Source organism: Neofelis nebulosa, chromosome 17, assembly GCF_028018385.1.
Source record: "Neofelis nebulosa isolate mNeoNeb1 chromosome 17, mNeoNeb1.pri, whole genome shotgun sequence".
NCBI lineage: Eukaryota > Metazoa > Chordata > Mammalia > Carnivora > Felidae > Neofelis > Neofelis nebulosa.
The window spans coordinates 28,443,281-28,464,236 of NC_080798.1; the positions used below are offsets into that span (position 1 = coordinate 28,443,281).

The 20,956-nt window shown below is 40.4% G+C and overlaps 1 protein-coding gene and 1 non-coding gene across 7 annotated transcripts in view; both read left to right on the plus strand.

Moving 5' to 3' along the window:
- HEATR3 (HEAT repeat containing 3) overlaps positions 1-20,956 on the plus strand; it is a 70,022-nt gene that overhangs the window by 41,122 nt on the left and 7,944 nt on the right. Inside the window, exons 14-16 of one of the 6 annotated variants that reach the window (XM_058707395.1) lie at positions 3,805-3,932; positions 14,497-14,587; positions 14,888-15,005. The exons of 1 other annotated variant lie outside the window; for it this stretch is intronic. In XM_058707395.1, the coding sequence (XP_058563378.1) occupies positions 3,805-3,932; positions 14,497-14,587; positions 14,888-14,950 (282 nt within the window). In that variant the 3' untranslated portion in view covers positions 14,951-15,005. Of the gene's footprint in view, positions 1-3,804; positions 3,933-14,496; positions 15,006-20,956 lie in introns of those variants that run through there. 4 more of the 6 variants (XM_058707393.1, XM_058707391.1, XM_058707394.1 and 1 more) reach the window with 4 other exon arrangements.
- Positions 17,140-17,245, plus strand: LOC131500543 (U6 spliceosomal RNA). Its single transcript, XR_009256348.1, has one exon. It is a non-coding gene; the product is annotated as a U6 spliceosomal RNA (small nuclear RNA).

Below are 20,956 nucleotides of genomic sequence, written 5' to 3' on the forward strand. Positions count from 1 at the left end.
CTAATACACAATACAGTATAGCTATCGTCACCGTCACATTACATCCCCATGACTTATAACCGAAAGTTTGTACCTTTTGTCTCCCTTCACCCATATTGCCATCCACCCCCCCACACACACACACACTTCAGGCAACCACCAATATGTTCTCTGTATCTATGAGTTCAGGTTTTTTTGTTGATCCCTCATATATGTGAGATCATACACTATTTAATTTTCTCTTAACTTCATTTCACTTAGCATAATGTCCTCAAGGTCCATACATATTGTTGCAAATGACAGGATTGCTTTCCTTGTGGCTGAGTAGTATTCCATTGTGTGTGTGTCGGGGGTGTATACACACACACACACACACACACACACACACACACACACATGCACACACTTTTTCTTTATTCATTGATGGACACTTAGGTTGTTTCTATGTCTTGGCTATCATAAATTATGCTGCAGTGAACATGAGATGTACAGATATACTTTTGAGGTAGTGTTTTAGTTTCCTTTGGATATATACTCAGAAGCAGAATTGCTGGGTCATATGGTAGTTTGTTTTCAGTATTTTTTTTTTTTTTTTTTTATTAAAAAAAATTTTTTTTTTCAACGTTTTTTATTTATTTTTGGGACAGAGAGAGACAGAGCATGAACGGGGGAGGGGCAGAGAGAGAGGGAGACACAGAATCGGAAACAGGCTCCAGGCTCCGAGCCATCAGCCCAGAGCCTGACGCGGGGCTCGAACTCACGGACCGCGAGATCGTGACCTGGCTGAAGCCGGACGCTTAACCGACTGCGCCACCCAGGCGCCCCATTGTTTTCAGTTTTTTGAGGAATGTCTGTACCTTTCCACAGTGGTTGCACCAAGTTACATTCCTACCAACAGTGCATACGGGTTTCCTTTTCTGCACATCCTCACCAACACTTGTTTTCTTTTGGGTACTAGTCGTTCTCACATGTGTGAAGTGGTATCTCATTGTGGTTTTGAGAGAAGGATTCTTTCAATGAAGAACAGCCTCAGACTTCTCTCTGCTTCAGATATTTACAGACTATAATTATTTTCAAGGAAAATAAAATGTCTAATTCTAGCACAGGCCCTAATACCTAGTAGGGTCTTGATGAATATTTGTTGAATGAATAAATGTTAGTGAGTTTCTGTTTTATTAAGCAACCTCTAAAGCAGTCGTCCCATAGAATACTAGAAGGAGAGGTCTTACATAGAAAACATGCCATCCAGAAATTTCAGAGTCTAAGGCGTTGGTAGTTTGGCTTGTATCGTTACATTTAATTTTGCTATTTGAACAACAGGGAAAGGTGGGAAAAGATTAAATATACTTTGTGGCTCTGTTTACATAATAGCTCAGTAGAGCATGCAAAATTATTCACGGCACAGTATAATAGAAACTATTGTTTTCTCCTGTATGACTATAGGGAAAAAAATCTTTATTTTTATTTTTAATATTTATTTGTTTTGAGAGAGAGAGAGGAGAGAGAGTGCACATGCACACACACACAAGTAGGGGAGGGGAAAATAGAGAATCCTAAACAGGCCCCGTGCTGTCAGCGCAGAGTCCAACGTGGGGCTCCATCCCATGACTGTGAGATCACAACCTGAGCCAAAATCAAGACTCAGATGCTTAACTGACTGAGCCACCCAGCCACCTCAAACAATCTACTTCAAAATATATTTATTTGTAAATCATCCAGAATAGTCCAGTAGAAATGAGCACTATTTTAAGTGTTGAAGTACAAACTCAAGTGAGATCTGTTGTTTTAGGAGATATTTTTAAGTGTTCAACCTACCATGGCATGTTTGCCCAAAGGAAATGAAAATCACTGCTTTACTTCTCATTTTTTTAACTTCGGGGAGGGGGGAACCTTTAAGATGGAAATTATTTTATTTTATTTTATTTTAACTTTTTTAATGTTTTTATTTATTTTTAAAGGAGAGAGAGAGACAGAGCATGATCGGGGAGGAGCAGAGAGAGAGGGAGACATAGAATCTGAAGCAGGCTCCAGGCTCTAAGCTGTCAGCACAGAGCCCGATGCAGGGCTTGAACTCACGAACTGTGAGATCATGACCTGAGCCGAAGTCGGACGCTTAACCGACTGAGCCACCCAGGCGCCCTATTTTATTTTAAAATAGAATTGATTTTGAAATATCAGTCCTTTAATTACATTTCTTTTTTTTTTTCAACGTTTTTTGTTTTTTTTTTTTTTTTATTTCTGGGACAGAGAGAGACAGAGCATGAACAGGGGAGGGGCAGAGAGAGAGGGAGACACAGAGTCGGAAACAGGCTCCAGGCTCCGAGCCATCAGCCCAGAGCCTGACGCGGGGCTCGAACTCACGGACCGCGAGATCGTGACCTGGCTGAAGTCGGACGCTTAACCGACTGCGCCACCCAGGCGCCCCTAATTACATTTCTTTATTTGCAATTTTATCTCTTGCTTTTATTTAGCCTTTTGAAGAAGTACCTTTGGGTACTTCAGGATAGGGAAGGGCCCTTATCTTTTCGGCATTCCTGTTCACCCAGTTCTGCTGGAGGCTTGCTTCCTGCCTTTTCGAAATTGCATGGACCAATATTTGATTGTATTTAGCCAATAGATAGGACATGAGCAATTTTACAACTCACTTCACAATATCCAGAAATTCTTTATTTTCAGGAACAATAATAAAATCATACTATAGTATTTTAAAATATACACTTTGAGCAGAAGACTCCTTGTCTGTGCCATTTGATTTTTGTAAAGTATGGATTTCTAGTACATGTGTAGCCCATACATCTGTCCCTTCAAAAGAAAGTTTTTCATTGTTTCTGTCCTATTAATGCTTTAAGTCTTCTAAGTAGACCATGATACTCATATATTGTCTGTTACCAAAGAAATTCTTGGCCTCTTGGATGATTCCACCATAGGACTTGGAAAGTTGTGAAGCCTGTGGACAAATGGTGTCTTCTTTTCTGGGGCAGCTTATTAGACCATCCTTATGACTGCACTGGGTCCATTGTGCCCTGTGTCTGTATTTACTGTCCACTTATAGACCCTGATCCGCCTCCCCTCTTGTCAACTTTGTGACCTGCCCTAGAATTTTATAATAAACTTTATTTTTTTGATAGCCACGATGAATTTTTGCTGCGTATAGCCGGAAAATGCCTGTAATTTTCTAGAGCTTTTTCTGGACATATCCATCTATACATCCATCGAATAATACATTGTTTCTATAATGGGAACATACTGTTCTATAACTTGGCTTTTTTCTGTAACAGTAATTTATGAATGTATTATGTCAGAATCATCGTTAGGTCTAATGGTAGCCTTTTCTTTTTGAAAATGAAAACTACTTCATTTCTATTAGATGTTCTGTTAGATCTTAGTTTGATAGGTTGGGGTAAGGTTTGCTTTTCTCTGCCTGTTCTCGAGACAGCATTTTTAAACATTCTTTTGAGTCTTCCGGTGGTTTGGAGAGTTTAATCTTCTCATTTGTTGAACCTAATCCCAAACTGTATACAAAATAAACTCATAGGAAAATAAATAAATACATACATAAGCCCATAGAAACTCTAGGATGAGGACCAAAGACTTAGAAATCTAGTACTTGTTTTACAGTAGTAATTCTCACCCTTTTTCAGGTCATTAATTTCACTTAGAATCTGATGAAAAACCATAGACTCCTCAACTAAATGCACTGCATTAATTATCTTTTGTGTAACAAGTTACCCTGAAATTGGTAGCTTAAAATAATGAAATTTATTATCTCTTAGTTTCTGTGGGCCAGGAATTCAGGAGCCACTTAGCTGGGTGTTTCTTCCTCAGGGTCTCACGAGCTTGCAGCAAAGATTCTGGCCATGGCTGCAGTCAACCGAAGTCTTGACCGGTGCTGGAAGATTTCTTCCAAGGTGGCTCACTCACATGGCTGTTGGCAGGAGGCCTCATTCCTCACTGTGAGTGTCATCATGACATAGCACCTGGCTGCCCCCAGTGTCAGTGTTCCAAGAGAGAGGAGGAGAAAACTAGTCTCACAAGTTACATGGTCACTTTTGCCACATTTTTATTTGATGTTAAGTCACTAAGTCCAATCCATATTCACGTAGAGGAAAATTAAGTTGCGCTTTAAAAAAAAATTTTTTTTTAATGTTTATTGATTTTTGAGAGAGAGAGAGAGAGAGCTGGTGCGCCAGCAGGGGAGGGGCAGAGAGAGAGGGAGACAGAATCCCAAGCAGGCTCTGCACTGTCAGCACAGAGCCCAATGCGGGGTTTGAACGCACAGACCATGAGATCATGACCTGGGCCAAAATCAAGAGTCAGATGCTTAACCAGCTGAGCCACCCAGGCACCCCTAAGTTGCACTTCTTGAAGTGAGATGTATTAAAGAATTTTTAGATGGGGGCGCCTGGGTGGCGCAGTCAGTTAAGCGTCCGACTTCAGCCAGGTCACGATCTCACGGTCCGTGAGTTCGAGCCCCGCGTCGGGCTCTGGGCTGATGGCTCGGAGCCTGGAGCCTGTTTCCGATTCTGTGTCTCCCTCTCTCTCTGCCCCTCCCCCGTTCATGCTCTGTCTCTCTCTGTCCCAAAAAAAAAAAAAAAAAAAAAAAAAATTGTTAGATGTAGATATATTTTTTTTCAAAGTTTTTTATTTGTAAGTATTCAAAGTATTTTATTTTTAAGTAATCTCTACCCCTGATGTGGGGCTTGGACCTACAACCCCAAGATCGAGTCACATGGTCTACTGACTGAGCCAGCTGGGTGCCCCAGTAGACATATTTTGAAATCACCACATGCACATACCTTTATATTTTGCTTAGGGATTCAGAGTGTTTTTGGATTTATTTGATTTATTTACCTGATTTATGGACATCAGGTTGAGAATTGCAATTTTGTACTGCAGTTGGTTACTCTTCAAGGTTTAAGTTAGAAGGTATTCTGAGCAACTCTAGATGCAATTGCTTCTTAATAAATATTACACAGATATTTACCACCATTTTAGTTTTTCTTCCCAATGAATGAAGTGAAAGTAGTTGAAACATAAAGTAACTCAAGTTTCTAACTTGCTTTTATGTGCAATCATTTCAATGGTTTCCATTACTCACAAGATACAAAGTTTCAAGTCCTTTGCTATATCCTGCAAGTAGCATGACCACATGGCCAGGTTTGCCTGACTAGGATTGTGCCTGTCAGACCAGCATAATTATTATTTTTTTAAAGTTTTTATTTTTTACTTACTTTTTTGAGAGAGAAAGCAGGCGTGAGTCAGGGAGGGGCAGAGAGAGAGGGAAAGAGAGAGAATTCCAAGCAGGCTCTGCACTGCCCACAACGCAGAGCCAGATGTGGGGTTCGAACCCACGAACTGCAAGACCATGACCTGAGCTGAAGTCAGATGTTTAACTGACTGAGCCACCCAGGCGTCCCCCAGCATAATTATTGATGGCACTGTATTTGACTGCCAAAACGGCCCTGGATGAAGATTAAAATAAATTGATGAGACACTGTGAGATCTAGAATTGGGGCTGGGACCAGGATAGAAAGAGCTATAATGGACTGAGACAACTGACCATGTCCAACTTGCAATATGGAGTAGATGATAGCGTTTTATCAGTGTTAGATTCCCTGTTTCTATCACTGTAGTCATGAAAGAGAATGTCCTTGTAAAGGGGCAGGATGTCCCTTGACTTCCTCTCCAGTGATCCCGAAAAATAATCATTTATATATAAATGTAGAGAGAATCATGAAGCAAATGGACAAAAGGTAAACAAACAGTAAATCGGGAAAGGGTACATGGACTTCTCTGAACTATCCTTGCAACTTCTCATTGTTTGAAATTGTATTAAAATAAAAACTTAGAAAATGAATATTTAAAAGGCTGAAAAGTACTCCAGTTTAGACATTAAATTAATGTCTACCCATTATCCTTAGGAGTTATCCTACCCATAACTCCTTGCATAGTCTGGTCCTGCTTGACCCTCTGGTCTCCTGTTCTGCTCTCTGCCTCACTCTAAGCTTAAGCCATTCTGTCCTTTACTCATTTGTGTGAGCATGTATATGCATACCCACTACCGGGCTTCTTCCTCCTTGCCCCAGGCCCTCTCCCCCTTTCCCCTTTCATCTAGTTATCCTAATCGTCCTTCAGAACTCCCAGGGGTGCCTGGCTGGCCCAGTCAGTAGAACACTCTTGATCTCAGGCTTGTGAGTTGGAGCCCCACGTGGGCTGTAGAGATTACTTACAAATAAAATCTTGAAAACAAACAAACAAACAAACAAACACTCAGTTCGATTAGCAATCCCATAGGGAAACTTTCTCTAACCCTTTAGACAAGATCAGGGGTCACTATTCTAGACACTAAGAGCGCTTACCCTTTCTTCATAAAGCACTTCATTCTTTTTTTAATTTCTTTTTAAATTTATTTTTTGGAAGAGTGCAGGCAGGGGAGGGGCAGAGAGGGGGACGAGGATCTGAAGCAGGCTCTGTGCTGACAGGCTGACAGCAGTGAGCCCGATGCGGGGCTTGAACTCATGAACCACGAAATCAGGACCTGAGCCAAGGTCAGATGCTCAACCGACTGAGCCAACTGAGCCACCCGAGCCACCCAGGTGCCCTAAGAGCATTTCATTCTTGTTCAGATTTATTGAAGCTCCTAACTGTGTGCTGGGCATTCTGCTAGATACCGAGGACACCAAGGTAAACAAATACAGCCCTTGTCTCGCAGAGGTTAAGGGCTAGTAGGAGACATACAATCTATGTAAAATTAGATATGACAAATGCTACCAAGGGGGAGGGTACGTGATGCTACGAAGCTACATGGGAGACCAGGGAAGACTTTTCTGAGAAACGATAGAAGCAGTTAACTAAGGGAAAAAGCAGGGAGAATAGTTTCCAGGAAGAGAGAACAGCATGTACAAAGATCCTGGGGCTAGAGAGAGTGAGACAAGGATGAGGGGCCAGTAGAAGCTCCCCTGTGGTGGGTGTTCATTGCTGGGTATGATAGTGAGGCAGGTGGGGTCCAGACTGCCAGGGTTTTTAAAGATGGCGCATCTTTATCTTACAAGCAAATGGGGAAATAAAGTCCTTCAAATACTTTTCAGCAGAAACAGAGAAGAGGGATGATATGATCACACTACAATCTTGGAAACCTCTGCTCTGGCTACGAAGTGAAGAAAAGATTAGAGGTGAACCAGAGAGAAACAGGTAGACCAGCCAGGAGGTTACTGGGGTGGTCTGGGAAATAGGTGGTGTTGGTTCTGATCAGGGTGGTGTTGATGAAGTAGAAAGTTACAACAGCAGGTGGTAATGGATTAGACACAAGGGGGAAAACAGCAAGATGGAGGAAGGCATCAAGGTTGACTCAAGTTTCTGGCTTATGTAACTTGTTGGATGGTGTAACCCTTCACCAAAATAGGAAACACCAGAAGAGGAGTAGGCTGGAGGAAAACTGATGAGTTTATTCTGTTATTGTATCAGATAAGATGTTTTTGAGTGTAAACAACAGAAAACATGGATCTACTGTCTTAAATTGTAATGAGCTTACTATCTCACATAAAATCCAGTGAGGGCTGGTTGATTCAGAAGCTCATTGGCATCATCAGATCTCCAGTCTCTTTCCCCATTTTTTTCTTCCTTCTTCAGCATACAGGGTAGCTCCCTTTTGTGGTTGGAAGACGGCTGGAGACATCAGTGTCCAGAGCCAGGAAAGGGACTTTCTCCTTGTTTTGTCTCTTTAAGGGCTGAATACTTGTCCCAGAACCCCCCGCAGCAAACCTCCCCTCTATATCAGCCATAGTACTTGATGTTATATGCCGTAACAAACAATCCCAATGACCATGTGGCTCAACACAATAAAAATTTATTTCCCACTCACATTCCAGTTCTGTGCAAGCTGGGTGGCTCTCTTGGGAATCTAGGATCCTTCCTTTACATGCTTCCACGATATTGGAGTCATTTTCTTTTAGCCTTATGGGTGACTAAGGAGAGAGTGACCTAAGGATCTCACTTGCATTTAAGGGCTAAGCCCCACGGTGGCAACTATTATTTTTGCCCACATTGCATTGGCCAAAACCAGTTCCCCACCCTAACCTAACAGCATAGGAGGCTGAGAAATGGAGTCTTAGTCTGTGCCCCAAAAGAGAAGCCAGAATTGGTCAGCATGTAGCCAGTCTGTTGTATCCTCACATGTCAGCAGGCAGAATTGGGTCAAATACCTCTTTCTGCTTCTACCACTGATAAGGGGATGGAATTACCGTGGTTGGATTATATTAATCATATCTCTGTGAGTCGAGATTTTCCTCCTATACTTCAATCAGAACAACATGTTGCAAACGATGGAACACAAAAGCAGCACTTACTGGGGCCATCTTTCAGCCACAGAAGGGAGTTAATCACCCCCTTCACTGGATTTTTTATAAGATAAAAAAGTCATTATGGCTTAAACCAGTTGATTCACATTTTCTGTTATTTGTACAGAGTGGAAGTGGAAACCATATGACCCTCTTAATTGATGAAAAAAAAAGCATTTGAAAAAAAAATCTAACACTCTTAGCAAACTAGCAGTAGAAGACTTTCTTAGCCATTTAAATAACATCTACAAAAACCCTACAGCTTACGTCATACTCAATGATGAAAGATTGAATTATTTTTGCCTAAGATCAGAAATGTGGCAAGGATTTTCATCCTGACCACTTATATCCAATATTATATTGGAAATCCTAACCAGTGTAATAAAGCAAAAAAAAAAAAAAAAAAAAAAGATAAGTAAAAGGAATATGTATTAGGAAGAAGCAAGACTGACTTTATTTGCAGTTGTCATGTATTTAGAAAATTCTTAAGAACATACAAAAAAGCTACTAGAATTAGTAAACTTAGTAAGATCACAGGATACAGGATCAACATTAAAAAGTCCGTTGTATTTCTATATACTAGCAATGAAGAATCCAAAAAGGAAATTCAGGTAATAATCGTATTTGTGTTAGCATCCAAAAATGTATGAAGGAATAAATTTATAGAAGATACATAATAGATGCATTGAAAACTACAAAACATGGTTGAGAGATGTTAAAGAAAACCTACATGAATGGAAAAAGTGCATGGATTGGAAGATGACATCTCTCCCCAAACTGCTGTATAGCTTCAAGGCAATCCCAATCAATGTCTCAGCAAGCTTTTCTGTAGAAATTGACAACCTGACTCTAAAATTTATGTGGAGGGGCTCCTGGGTGGCTCGGTCAGTTGAACATCTGACTTCAGTTTAGGTCATGATCTCATGGCTCATGAGTTCGAGTCCTGCATCGGGCTCTGTGTTGACAGCTCAGAGCCTGGAGCCTGCTTTGGATTCTCTGTCTCCCCCTCTCTCTCTGTCCCTCCCCCACTTGATATCTCTCTCCCTCTCTCCCTCCCTCCCTACCTCTCTCTCTGTCTCTCTCTCTCTCTCAAAAATAAACATTAAAAAAACTTAAATTAAAAAAATAAAATTTATGTGGAAATGCAAAGGACTTAGAATATCCAAAACAACATCTTAAAAGGTGAACAAATTTGGGGAATTTCTACTACCTGATTTTAAAACTTATTGTAAAGCTATAGTGATTGAGACAGTACAATATTGTCATAAGGAAAGACATAAAGATCAGTGGAATAAAATTGAAAGTCCAGAAACAGACCGATAATTATATGGCCAAATGCTTTTCCACTAAGGTGCCAGATTAATTCAATAGAGAAATAATGGTCCTTTTAGTAAAAGTGCTAGAAAAACTGAAATCTATATGGAAAGAGATGTATTCAAGAGTCAAGGCTTAATAAAATTTAATACTTTTTACTAATTCATTAAGCACATTTTTAAAAATTTCAGTCTACTGGAGTGCCTGGGTGGCTCAGTCAGCTGAGCGTCCAACTCACGATTTTGGCTTGAGTCAATCTTATGGTTCATTGGGATCAAGCTGAGCATTGGGCTGTGTGCTGACATTGTGGAGCCTGCTTGGGATTCTCTCTCCCTCTCTCTCTGCCCCTCCCCTGCTCTGGCATGCACACTCTCACTCTCTCTCAGAATAAATAAATTAACATTAAAAATAAATAAAATTTCAGTATACTTAACATACAGCATCAAGCACATTCTTAAGTACAGCTGCCTCTTTTTTCTGTAAGTGCATGATAGGGAAGAATACAATTACTATTAGTAGAGTTGGTGCCGATGCCCTGATTCATAGTAGTCATAAGCAGTTTTATGAGCCCTTGCTTTTGTGTCTACAGATCAATATGTCAATACAGCAAAAAAGGCAAGTCATGGGGCCTTTGGCTGGTTCAGTCAGTGGAGCATGCAACTCTAGACCTCAGGGTTGTAAGTTCGAGCCCCGCATTGAGTATAGAGATTACTTAAAAATCTTTAAAAATTGGGGTGCCTGGGTGGTTCGGTTGGTTGAGCGTCTGACTTCAGCTCAGGTCATGATCTCACGGTTCATGGGTTTGAACCCCGTGTCGGGCTCTGTGCTAATGGCTCAGAGCCTGGAGCCAGCTTTGGGTTCTGTGTCTCCCTCTTTCTCTGCCCCTGCCCCACTCACACTCTCTCTGTCTCTCAGAATAAACATTAAAAAATTTGTTTAAAAAGGCAGTTACATTTTCGTATTTTTGCAAAAATAGTTATGACCTTGTGGGACCCTTAAAAGGATCTGTGGAACACACTTTGAGAACCGCTAGTCTAGAAAGAGGTAAAAAGAGAAAAGGAGGACTGAGACCAAGACTTGAAGATGTCCTGGTTGGAGGATGAACCTGAAGAGAAACACAGAAGGAATAACTTAAGAGGTAGGAGAAAATCCAGAAGAGTGAAAAGGCAGGGAAGCCACAAGATTGCTTTCAGAACGTGGACAGAGCCAATCATGTGGAATATGGATTAAGGTCCACTGAGAGGAGAGATGAAGAAGGTCCCACTGTTGAGGCACATGGATGTCACTGGTGATATTAGCAACAGCTGTCTCTACAAAGTGATTCCAGGTCTGAAGTCAGATTTGAGGAAGATGGGGAAGTGAAGCTGGTGCGGGGGGGAGTCTTCAGGGGGATTTGTCAAGGGCGAAAAGAGACCAGGCGGCAGCTGAGGGTTGGAGTCACCATTGCTCATTTACTCTCAGTGAATGAAAGAATGAATGAATTGGTGATGCATTGGATGTGGACGATAGAGCAAAAGAAAATCCTGTGCCTGGGTGGCTCAGTCAGTTAAGGGTCCAACTCTTGATTTCACCTCAGGGCATGACCTCGCTGTTCATAGGTTCAAGCCCCACATTGGGCTCTGTGCTGAGGGTGTGGAGCCTGCTTGGGATTCTCTCTCTTTCCCTCTCTCTCTGCCCCTCCCCTTCTCTCTGCCTCTACTTCCCCTACCCTCGGCACGTGAGCACGTGTTTCTCTCTCAAAAATAAATACACTTAAAAAAAAAAAAAATCCCAAGGGGACACCTGGTTTCTAGCTTCTGGAACTAATCATATAATGGCCTATTTCTTGAGATGGGAAACTAAGGCCCAAGTGTGGTAGAACATACCTGTAGTTTGAGTTGAGAAAGAATTTGCCTAGAAAATTTTAATTTCCTTTTTAAGGATGTTGGTTTTTCCCCCCCTATCCTCATAACCCATTTACTACTTCTGCTGGTAAGAAGCATTGAGAGTTTCCAGGTCTTGGGTTATATGCTTTTTCTAGTTAAAGTTCCCTTAGTTAAGAAAAAAAAAAGTTCACCTTAGTTTTACTATCTAACCAAAAAAATGTTATGTCTTTATATAGTAGAAGATTCTCAAATTTTGCCCTATTAGAGAAATTTGTATCTTTAATTGAAACTATTTTGGCTCACTTAATTGAGCGTTTTCTTAATTTAATGAACAGAATTAAATTGAGTTATGCTTTTTCTATGCAGAGTGAGAAATTATAAGCAAGTGGTTTCCAGTATTTGCTTAAATGTATTTTTATCCTCTCTAATCTTATATAGGGATCCTAATTTTGAGAACACAGCTGCCCTAAAATTTTAACATTTTCAGCAATATATGCCTGTCCATGAAAAGCACAAATTCTTTTGAATAAAGGAGCTTCTTTAATTACTTCCATTTAGTATGAAATCAGGAAAAACACTTTGCTACTCTCATTTATAGGGACCAATTTCTGGAGTTTATTTAACATAAAAGACAAAGTTATTCAAGTAAAATCAAAAGAAATTAAGAATTTTTTTAGTGAATGCTATTGAACTAATTGGAATAGTGGATCATTTTTAGGGCCACCAGATTTTAAATTACAGACAGTAGAACAGGTACAGGACATGGAGCTGAAATGATTTTACAAAACTGTTTGAAATCATTGCCTGACTTTTTTCCTTTTTTATTTCTTTAAAAAAAATTTTTTTTTAATGTGCATTCATTTTTGAGAGACAGAGACAGAGCATAAGAAAGGGAAGGGGCAGAGAAAGAGGAGGAGACACAGAATCTGAAGCAGGCTCCAGGCTCTGAGCTGTCAGCACAGAGCCGGATGTGGGGCTCAAACTCACAAACTATGAGATCATGACCTGAGCCAAAGTCAGACACTCAACCGACTGAGCCACCCAGGCACCCCTTTCCTTTTTTATTACAAACATCAGTGTACAAAGTCAGAAAATGTTTAAAATTGTCTCAGTGTTTAAAACATTACACACTCTAATAACAAAATCAACTATATTATGCAATTATTTTCACTAAAATTTGCACATGAATTTAATGCATCTCACAGTTCGATAAAATATCCTGATAAACCATCCCCTTCCTCCAAAATTTAAAGCCATATGCACGATATGGAAGTTTTCACTTTTGGTCTTTCACGTTGAATTATAAGGTAGAGTAAGTTCTGGAAAATTCAAAACATGACCTTTTCCCATTGCTCTATTGAAAGAAGTTATAACTCCTTTAAATTTTTTTAAATAAGTTTTATTTTTTTATTATGCTTTTAAAGCTTATTTATTTATTTTGAGAGAGAAAGAGAGCACTAGTGGGAGAGGGGCAGAGAGAGAGAGGGAGAAAGAGAGAATCCCAAGAAGGCTCTGTGCTGACAACATGGAGCCCCATGCAGGGCTTGATCCCAGGAACAGTGAGATCATGACCTAACTAAGAGTTGGATGCTTAACTGACTGAGCTACCCAGGTGCCCCTCCTTTAATTTTTTAACGTTATATTTAACATACATATCATAAAACAGGTTTACATGTATCTGATAAATAATTGATGCCAGAAAAGTCCGTGAAAAATTTTTGTGTCTTCCATTTCCTCCCCCAAAGGTACCCCTACTGGTTTTGCATTTAGCCTTCCAGAAATTCTCTTCGCATAACAAAGGACATATATTTGTTCTTCTCTTGTTTTGGAATGCGATTGGTAGCTTACTCTTCACACTGTTCAATACCTTGATGCTGTTAGTTAATATCTTAGAGATCTTTCTGTATCAACATGTACAGAACTGCCCTCATTCTTTTTGGCAGCTCTATAGAATTCCATTGAAGGGTTGGAACCATAATTTAGTCTTGTCTTAGAGAGGAAGCCAGCCCTGATCTCGAATCTAAACGATTAGACTCTGGAGCCAGACAGTGTGGGCTCCAATCCTGACTCTACCCCCTTCTCACTGTGTAAACTTGGACAAGTGACCTAATTTCTGCACCTCAGTTCTCTCATCTGAAAAAGGTAATAATGAATAATGACAGTGCCACTGAATAGGTTTGTTGTTGAGGGTGAGTGAATATTTGTAAGACACAGAACAGTGCCTAACATGTTAAATGCTATACAAATGTTCTTAAGTAGATGGATATCTAGATTGTTTCTAGTCTTTTGCTACCACAGATAATGCTGCAGTGAATATTCTGTTACTTGTATGACTGGGCACAAGATCCTGGAGTTTGAATTGCTAAAGGGTAAAAAGAAAAACAATATATATATATATATACACCCTTTCTCTGATGTATTTTTCTTCTTTAGTACTTAAAACCATTTGACATATACATTTATTTTTTTATGTGTTTACTTATTTATTTCAAGAGCATGCGTGAGCAGGGGAGGGGCAGAGAGAAAGAGAGTCTGAAGGAGGCTGTACGCTGATAGAACAGAGCCCGACTCAGGGCTCCATCCCATGACGTGAGATCATGACCTGAGCCGAAATCAAGAGTTGGACACATAACCGACTGAGCCACTCAGGCTCATATACATTTAGAACTTTGTATTTTTAAAAAAAATTTTTTTAAATATTTATTTATTAGTTTTGAAAGAGAGACAGAGCGTGAGCGGGGGAGGGGCAGAGAGAGAGGGAGACCCAGAATCTGAAGCAGGCTCCAGGCTCCGAGCTGTCAGCACAGAGCCTGACGTGGGGCTTGAACCCACGAGCCGTGAGATCATGACCTGAGCCGAAGTCGGACGCTCATCCGACTGAGCCAGCCAGGCACCCCAAGAACTTTGTATTTTTAATTCCCCAAATTGGCCCAAATTTCTTCTTTTAACATTTGGAAAGAAAAATGACAACCAGCAACCTGAGAAAACTTCCTGTGTTCTAGATTTTTAAAGACGGCTTTAGAAAGCACCAGGCATCTGGAAGCCACGTGTCCTGTAGCTCTCACCACGCTCTTTCCTGCTAGAGATGAAGAGGTGAGCAAGTCCCTGTTCCTCCCTGTCTATGCGAGGGGGGTGCTTGCAGAGTCCCCATAGAGAATGAAAGACCTGTGAGTCTCTGTGATCTGTGTAATGACATGGACGGCGGAATAAATTCTGGGGGGAAAAGAAGAAAAGAGGCCATTAAGTTTACTTAGAAGTTTCAGGAAGAAAGGTGTGGCAATGCTGCTTTGCACACACCTACCCTCATCCTTACCCCCTTGGTGCACATTGGCCTGACGTCCAGCAGCCAGTCCCCTGCCACTTCCTTGCCTGAGGTCTTTCTTTGGCCCCTAGGTCCTCCTTGGCCCCAACATGACAGCTCAGAAGTGTAAGGAGTGGATGAAACCCACCCCCTGACCCACTGCCCTGAGAAAATCCCTCCATCATTGACTGGCAGGAAGAAGTGTGTAAATAAATACCCAGCACTCTTGCCCCCTCTGTGGGGTGGCTCTGAGATCCCAGAGTTCTCCAGCAGGATTAAGTCTTAGTCACTCACACTGGGACCCTGTTTGAAAACAAAACTTTATTGCTGCCTTCCCTTCGCTACCTGATTTCCCTTCTCCCACGCTGATGTCTCCTGGGATCACCTGCCACATAAATTCCTTGCACTTGACACATTGGCTCAGTGTCTGCTTCTGGGAGAACCCAAAGCAACACAAGGCATATATTAAAGTTGTGTTTGAGGGGAGAAAATTGTGCATGTGTGAGATTTATAAATTCATAAATTTACATTCGGGGTGTGTAATAGCTTTGTGCATTAGCCATTCATGGAATAGCGTTAGTCAATGTGCAAGGCGATTATCTTAGATTTCTCGCCTTAGGATAGAAGATAATTCTCATTTCCAGTTATCAAATTAATTTCCTTCTGCAGATATCAAAGATTACTTAAGTCAGTTTATATCTCTATTTAATAGAAATTAATTTGATTTGAGATTAAATTATATTTCGTCTACTTAGGATCAGAACAATATAGTTGTTTGAACTGGGAAGACAATGTATTTAAAAATTCTAGGGGTGCCTGCATGGCTCAGTCAGTTAAGTGTGGGACTCATGATATTGGCTCAGGTCATGATCTCACAGTTCATGGGTTTGAGCCCTGCATCGGGCTCCGTGGTGACAGTGCAGGATCTGCTTGGGATTCTCTTTCTCTGCCCCTCCCCTGCTTGCACACACACTCTCTCTCAAAAAATAAATAAACTTAAAAAATTAAAAATTAAAAAAAATTCTAGTGGGAAAATCTGACGACACACCCCACATTTGTCATGTCACTGCCAGTTACAGGGGAGGCAAGTTCAAGAGGGAAATCTCTCACCCTCAAACTGAAAATTGCCGGTGGGTTCTCAGCTCCAAACAGCGAACTTCAAGGCTAAGTTTTGAGATCTAATCTAGGAGTGTGTGGATGGAAATTCTTGCTGAACTACGGGTGAAATTACAGCTGAAAAGCCAATTGCTAAGTTCTTACACAGCAGGAATGAGATGAAATGAGACCCTGGAAAATCAGAGCAATAATAAACCCTGGTTTGAAGAACAGTGTTTTCGTTTAGGAGAGACAAGTATAAAAAAATTTATAAGAACTTGCTTATCTAAACCAAGCCTCCTTTTCTGCATCTGTCAAGGGGGATCACCTTGATGATTACTTGGATAGGTCTGGGGATTCATTTATTTAAAAAAAAATTTTTTTAATGTTTATTTATTTTTTTTTTAATTTTTTTTAACGTTTATTTATTTTTGAGACAGAGAGAGAGCATGAACGGGGGAGAGTCAGAGAGAGGGAGACACAGAATCTGAAACAGGCTCCAGGCTCTGAGCTGTCAGCACAGAGCCCGACGCGGGGCTCGAACTCACGGACCGTGAGATCATGACCTGAGCCGAAGTCGGACGCTTAACCGACTGAGCCACCCAGGCGCCCCAATGTTTATTTATTTTTGAGAGAGAGAGAGAGAGAGAGAGACAGAGAGAGAGAGAGAGAGAGAGAATGAGCGGAGGAGGGGCAGAGGGAGAGGGAGACCCAGAATCCGAAGCAGGCTCCAGGCTCTGAGCTGTCAGCACAGAGCCCGACGCGGGGCTCGAACTCACGATCTGTGAGATCATGACCTGAGTCGAAGTCAGATGCTCAACTGACTGAGCCACCTAGGCACCCCTGGGGATTCATTTAAACAATAAAGATAAGTCACCCCGGGGTGACTCAGTCAGTGAAGTGTCCAACTTCGGCTTAGGTCGTAATATCGCGGTTCATGAGTTCGAGCCCTGAGTCAGGCTCTGTGCTGACTGCTCAGAGCCTGGAGCCCGTTTCAGATTCTGGATCTCCCGCTCTCTCTACCCGCCCCCCTCAAAAATAAACATTAAAGGGTCCCCTGGGTGGCTCAGTTGGTTGAGTGTCTGACTTTGGCTCAAGTCATGATCTCACAGTTCATGAGTTCGGGCCCGAGTCGGGCTCTGTGCTGACAGCTCAGAGCCTAGAGCCTGCTTCGGATTCTGTCTTCCTCTCTGTGTGTTCCTCCCCCTGCTCACGCTCTGTCTCTCTCTCTCTCAAAAATAAAGATAAATGCTGTCTTCGGCAGCACATATACTAAAATTGGAACGATACAGAGAAGATTAGCATGGCCCCTGCACAAGGTTGACAGGCAAATTCGTGAAGTGTTCTATGTTTTTTTGATCTGTCTAATCTGATACTAATAAAATATTGTTTTAATTACTGTAACTTTATAATAAATCTTGATATCTAGTACAGCAAGTCTCCCCACCTTGTTTTGTCTATTTAAATTGTCTTTGCTATTCTTATATGTTGGCATTTCTATTTTGAAATCATATTGCAAAATTCCACAGAAAAAAATTGGGGATTATTTTGAAAGCAGAAGCAATCTGGAGAGAATTGAACACTTTTGCAATAATGAGTCTTCTACTTTAGAATCAAGATATATCTCTGTCTCTTTAGGACTTTAAAAATTTTACCACTATATTCTATTATACTCTGTTAGGAAGTTTTTCACAGATTTTGTTAAACTAATTCCTAGGAATCTGATATTTTGAATCTGTTATGAATGGTTTCTGTTCATAAAATTTATTTGCAAACTGCCACTTGAATTTAGAAATGCAGTTGATTTTTGTATGTGTCACCTTTGTTAATTTTACTTTGCTTAGTCATTTCATTCATATTATTTCCCATATTTAACATTTTAATTGCTCCTTGTTCCTCCCTGCACCTCACTTTCCTTCTGTCTTAAGATCACCCTTTAGTATTGCCTGTAGTGCAGATCCACTGGCAGCAAATCTTATCACTTTTCATGGTCTGAAAATGACTGTATTTAATCTTTTTTTTTTCCAGTTTGTTTGTTTGAACTGGAATCCTAATAAAATCTATATACATGGTAATAAATAAATAAATACAGAAAAAAATGTAAACATTAAAAAAATACAAATAAAGTTGTTATTAAACAACCTGCTTTTAAGAGGTAGAATGACATGAGCTTCTAGGAAGATCTTCCTGAGAGAAGTGTTTATACCAGCAAAAGATGGCCAGCTACCTACATGTCGCTTTCACAGGGGTATGACTATATCACTACAGCCCTGTCTCCACGTGCAGTTCTGTGTGGAGTTAAAAAAGGAGGCAAGTAGTCACATGGACTAACACTGAGAGATGTCTAAGACTGTGGAGAAAAGAACATTACAGAAGAAAATGCTCACCTGTATTTTAAAAATACACTATATGATTTTATAAAGATATACATGTATATGGCTATAAGTGTGTGTGTGTGTGTGTGTGTTGATTTTTTTATTTATTATTTGTCTCCCCTACTCGATAGTAAGCTCTATAAAGGCAGGGACTGTGTTTTATATGTTTTGTTCACCACTAGACCCTCAGTGCCCTTAGTAGGGGCTCAGTAGTTATTTTTATTTACTTTTGTGTGTATGTGTATGTTCCTTTTCTTTGTGGTAAAATATATATAACATAAATTCACCATTTTAACCTTTTTAAAGTGTATGGTTCAGTGGCATCAAGGAAATTCACACTGTTGTGCAACTGTCACCACCATCCATTTCAAGAACTTTTTTCATTCTCCCCAACTGAAACTTTGTCCTCATTAAACATTAACTCCCCCCCGGCCCTTGGCAACTACCATTCGACTCCCTTTCTCTATGAATTTAACTACTCCAGGTACCTCATGTAAGTGGAACCATATAATTGTTATTTTCCGACTGGCTTATTTCATTTAGCATTGTGTCTTCAAGGGGTACCTGGGGGGCTCTGTTGGTTGAGTGTCTGACTCTTGATTTCATCTCAGGTCATGATCCCAAGGTCGTGGGGTTGGGCTCTGTGCTGAGTGTGGAGCCTGCTTAAGATTCTCTCTGTCTCAAAACAAAACAAAACAAACAAAAACCATTATGTCTTCCAGGTTTATTTATGTCTTAGCATGCATCAGAATTTCCTTCCTTTTTAAGGCTGAATATTATTCCAGTGTGTGTGTGTGTGTGTGTGTGTGTGTGTGTGTGTTTATTTTCCTATACGGCTATCTCTAGCTATATCTATGTTATCTAGCTATCATCTATCTATCCAGAGACACACACCATATTTTGTTTACACATTCATCTGTTGATGGACACTTGGGTTGGTTCCACCCTGTGAATAATGGGGGGTATGAAAGTGTACATATATAATGAAGTCTCTGATTGCAATCCTTTTGGGTATATATCTAGAAATGGAATTGCAGGATCATAGGGTAGTTCTGTTGATGTTTTGAGGAACCTCCATTCTGTTTTCCATAGCAGCTGCACCATCTCTGTCCCCTCCAACAGTGCACAGAAGTTGTAGTTTCTTCATGTCTTTGCTGACATTTGTTATTTTATATGTTTTTTGAAATAACAGTCCTGAATGGGTGTGGTCAATAGTTATTTTCTGAATGAGCAAACAATATCTCTAAAATTAGAATAATTACTATTTATTGCATTGTATTTTATCTAAGGATATTGGGGTTATCAAAAGAATACTTTTGAGAGACACTTTTCAACAGCAAGAACATCGATGTCCATTTTATACAAGATATCTAGTAGGCCCTAGGGCAAAATATATTGTTAAATCCAAGTTGCTGTTTTAATTTAGATAAATAATGTCCATTGACAATGTCTATTTAATACAAAACTATATTAAAAGATCTTTAAATATCTTGTCCTATACAGTTTAATTTGTGGTGTGAAATTAAATATTTTTTAAGTATTTTTTAAAAATTTATTTATTTTGAGAGAGAAAGAGAGCACGTGCACATGCAATTTGGGGAGGGGCAGAGAGAGAGGGGGACAGAGGATCTGAAGCAGGCTCTTCACTGTCAGCGCGGAGCCTGATGCGGGGCTTGAACTAACGAATTGCAAGATCATGACCTGAGCCCAAGGTGGATGCGTAACCAACTGAGCCACCCAGGTGCCCTTGAAATTAAATATTTAAACACAATAAAAAGCAACATTCATCCTCAAGTAAATTACACATAGAATTACTAGATGAGTCAGCAATTCTACTCCCAGGTATATATCCAAAGGAACTGAAAACAGGTATTAAAATAAAAGCTTGTATGTGAATATTTATTACAGCATTATTCACAGTAGCCAAAACGAAACACCCCAAATGGCCATTAATGGATGACTGAAAAAACGAAATGCAGTATATTCATACAGTGAAATATTATTTAGCCATAAAAAGGAATAAAGTACTGGGGTGTCTGGGTGGCTCGGTTGAGTGCCCAATTCTTGAATGTTGGCCCAACTCATTCCAACTCGTGGGATCGAGCCCCATGTTGGGCTCTTTGCTGAGTGTGAAGCCTGCTTAAGATTCTCTCTCTCTCTCTAAAAATAAAAAAAAGGATTAAAAGGAATAAATTACTGACGGATGCTACAACATGGATGAACCTTGAAAACATTAATCTAAGTGAACAAAGTCAGGAACGAATGCCACATATTATATGATTATATTTATATGAAATATCCCAATAGGTGAATCTATAGAGACAGAAAGCAGATTAGTGGTTACCAAGGGCTGTGGGAGGGGAGGATGAGGAGTACCTGCCCCCCTGGAATGATGAAAATGTTTGGAGCTTGATGGAGGTGATGGTTGCACAACATTGGGAATGAACTAAGTTCCACTGCATCATATCCTTCTCATTGGTTAAAATGGTGAAGTTTTTGCTATGTGAAATTTACCCCAATTTTTAAACAAAAGTCACATACCTCCACACAGCAGTGTAGGCGGGTGGAGTACACGGAGTACAGAAGGGTAGAAGGGACAGCCCCTCCCCGCCATGCTCCAAGTCCCCCATTACCTCTGAGGTAATGACTCTCAATGGTTTCTTACAAATCCTTCCAGAAAATATTGGTGCT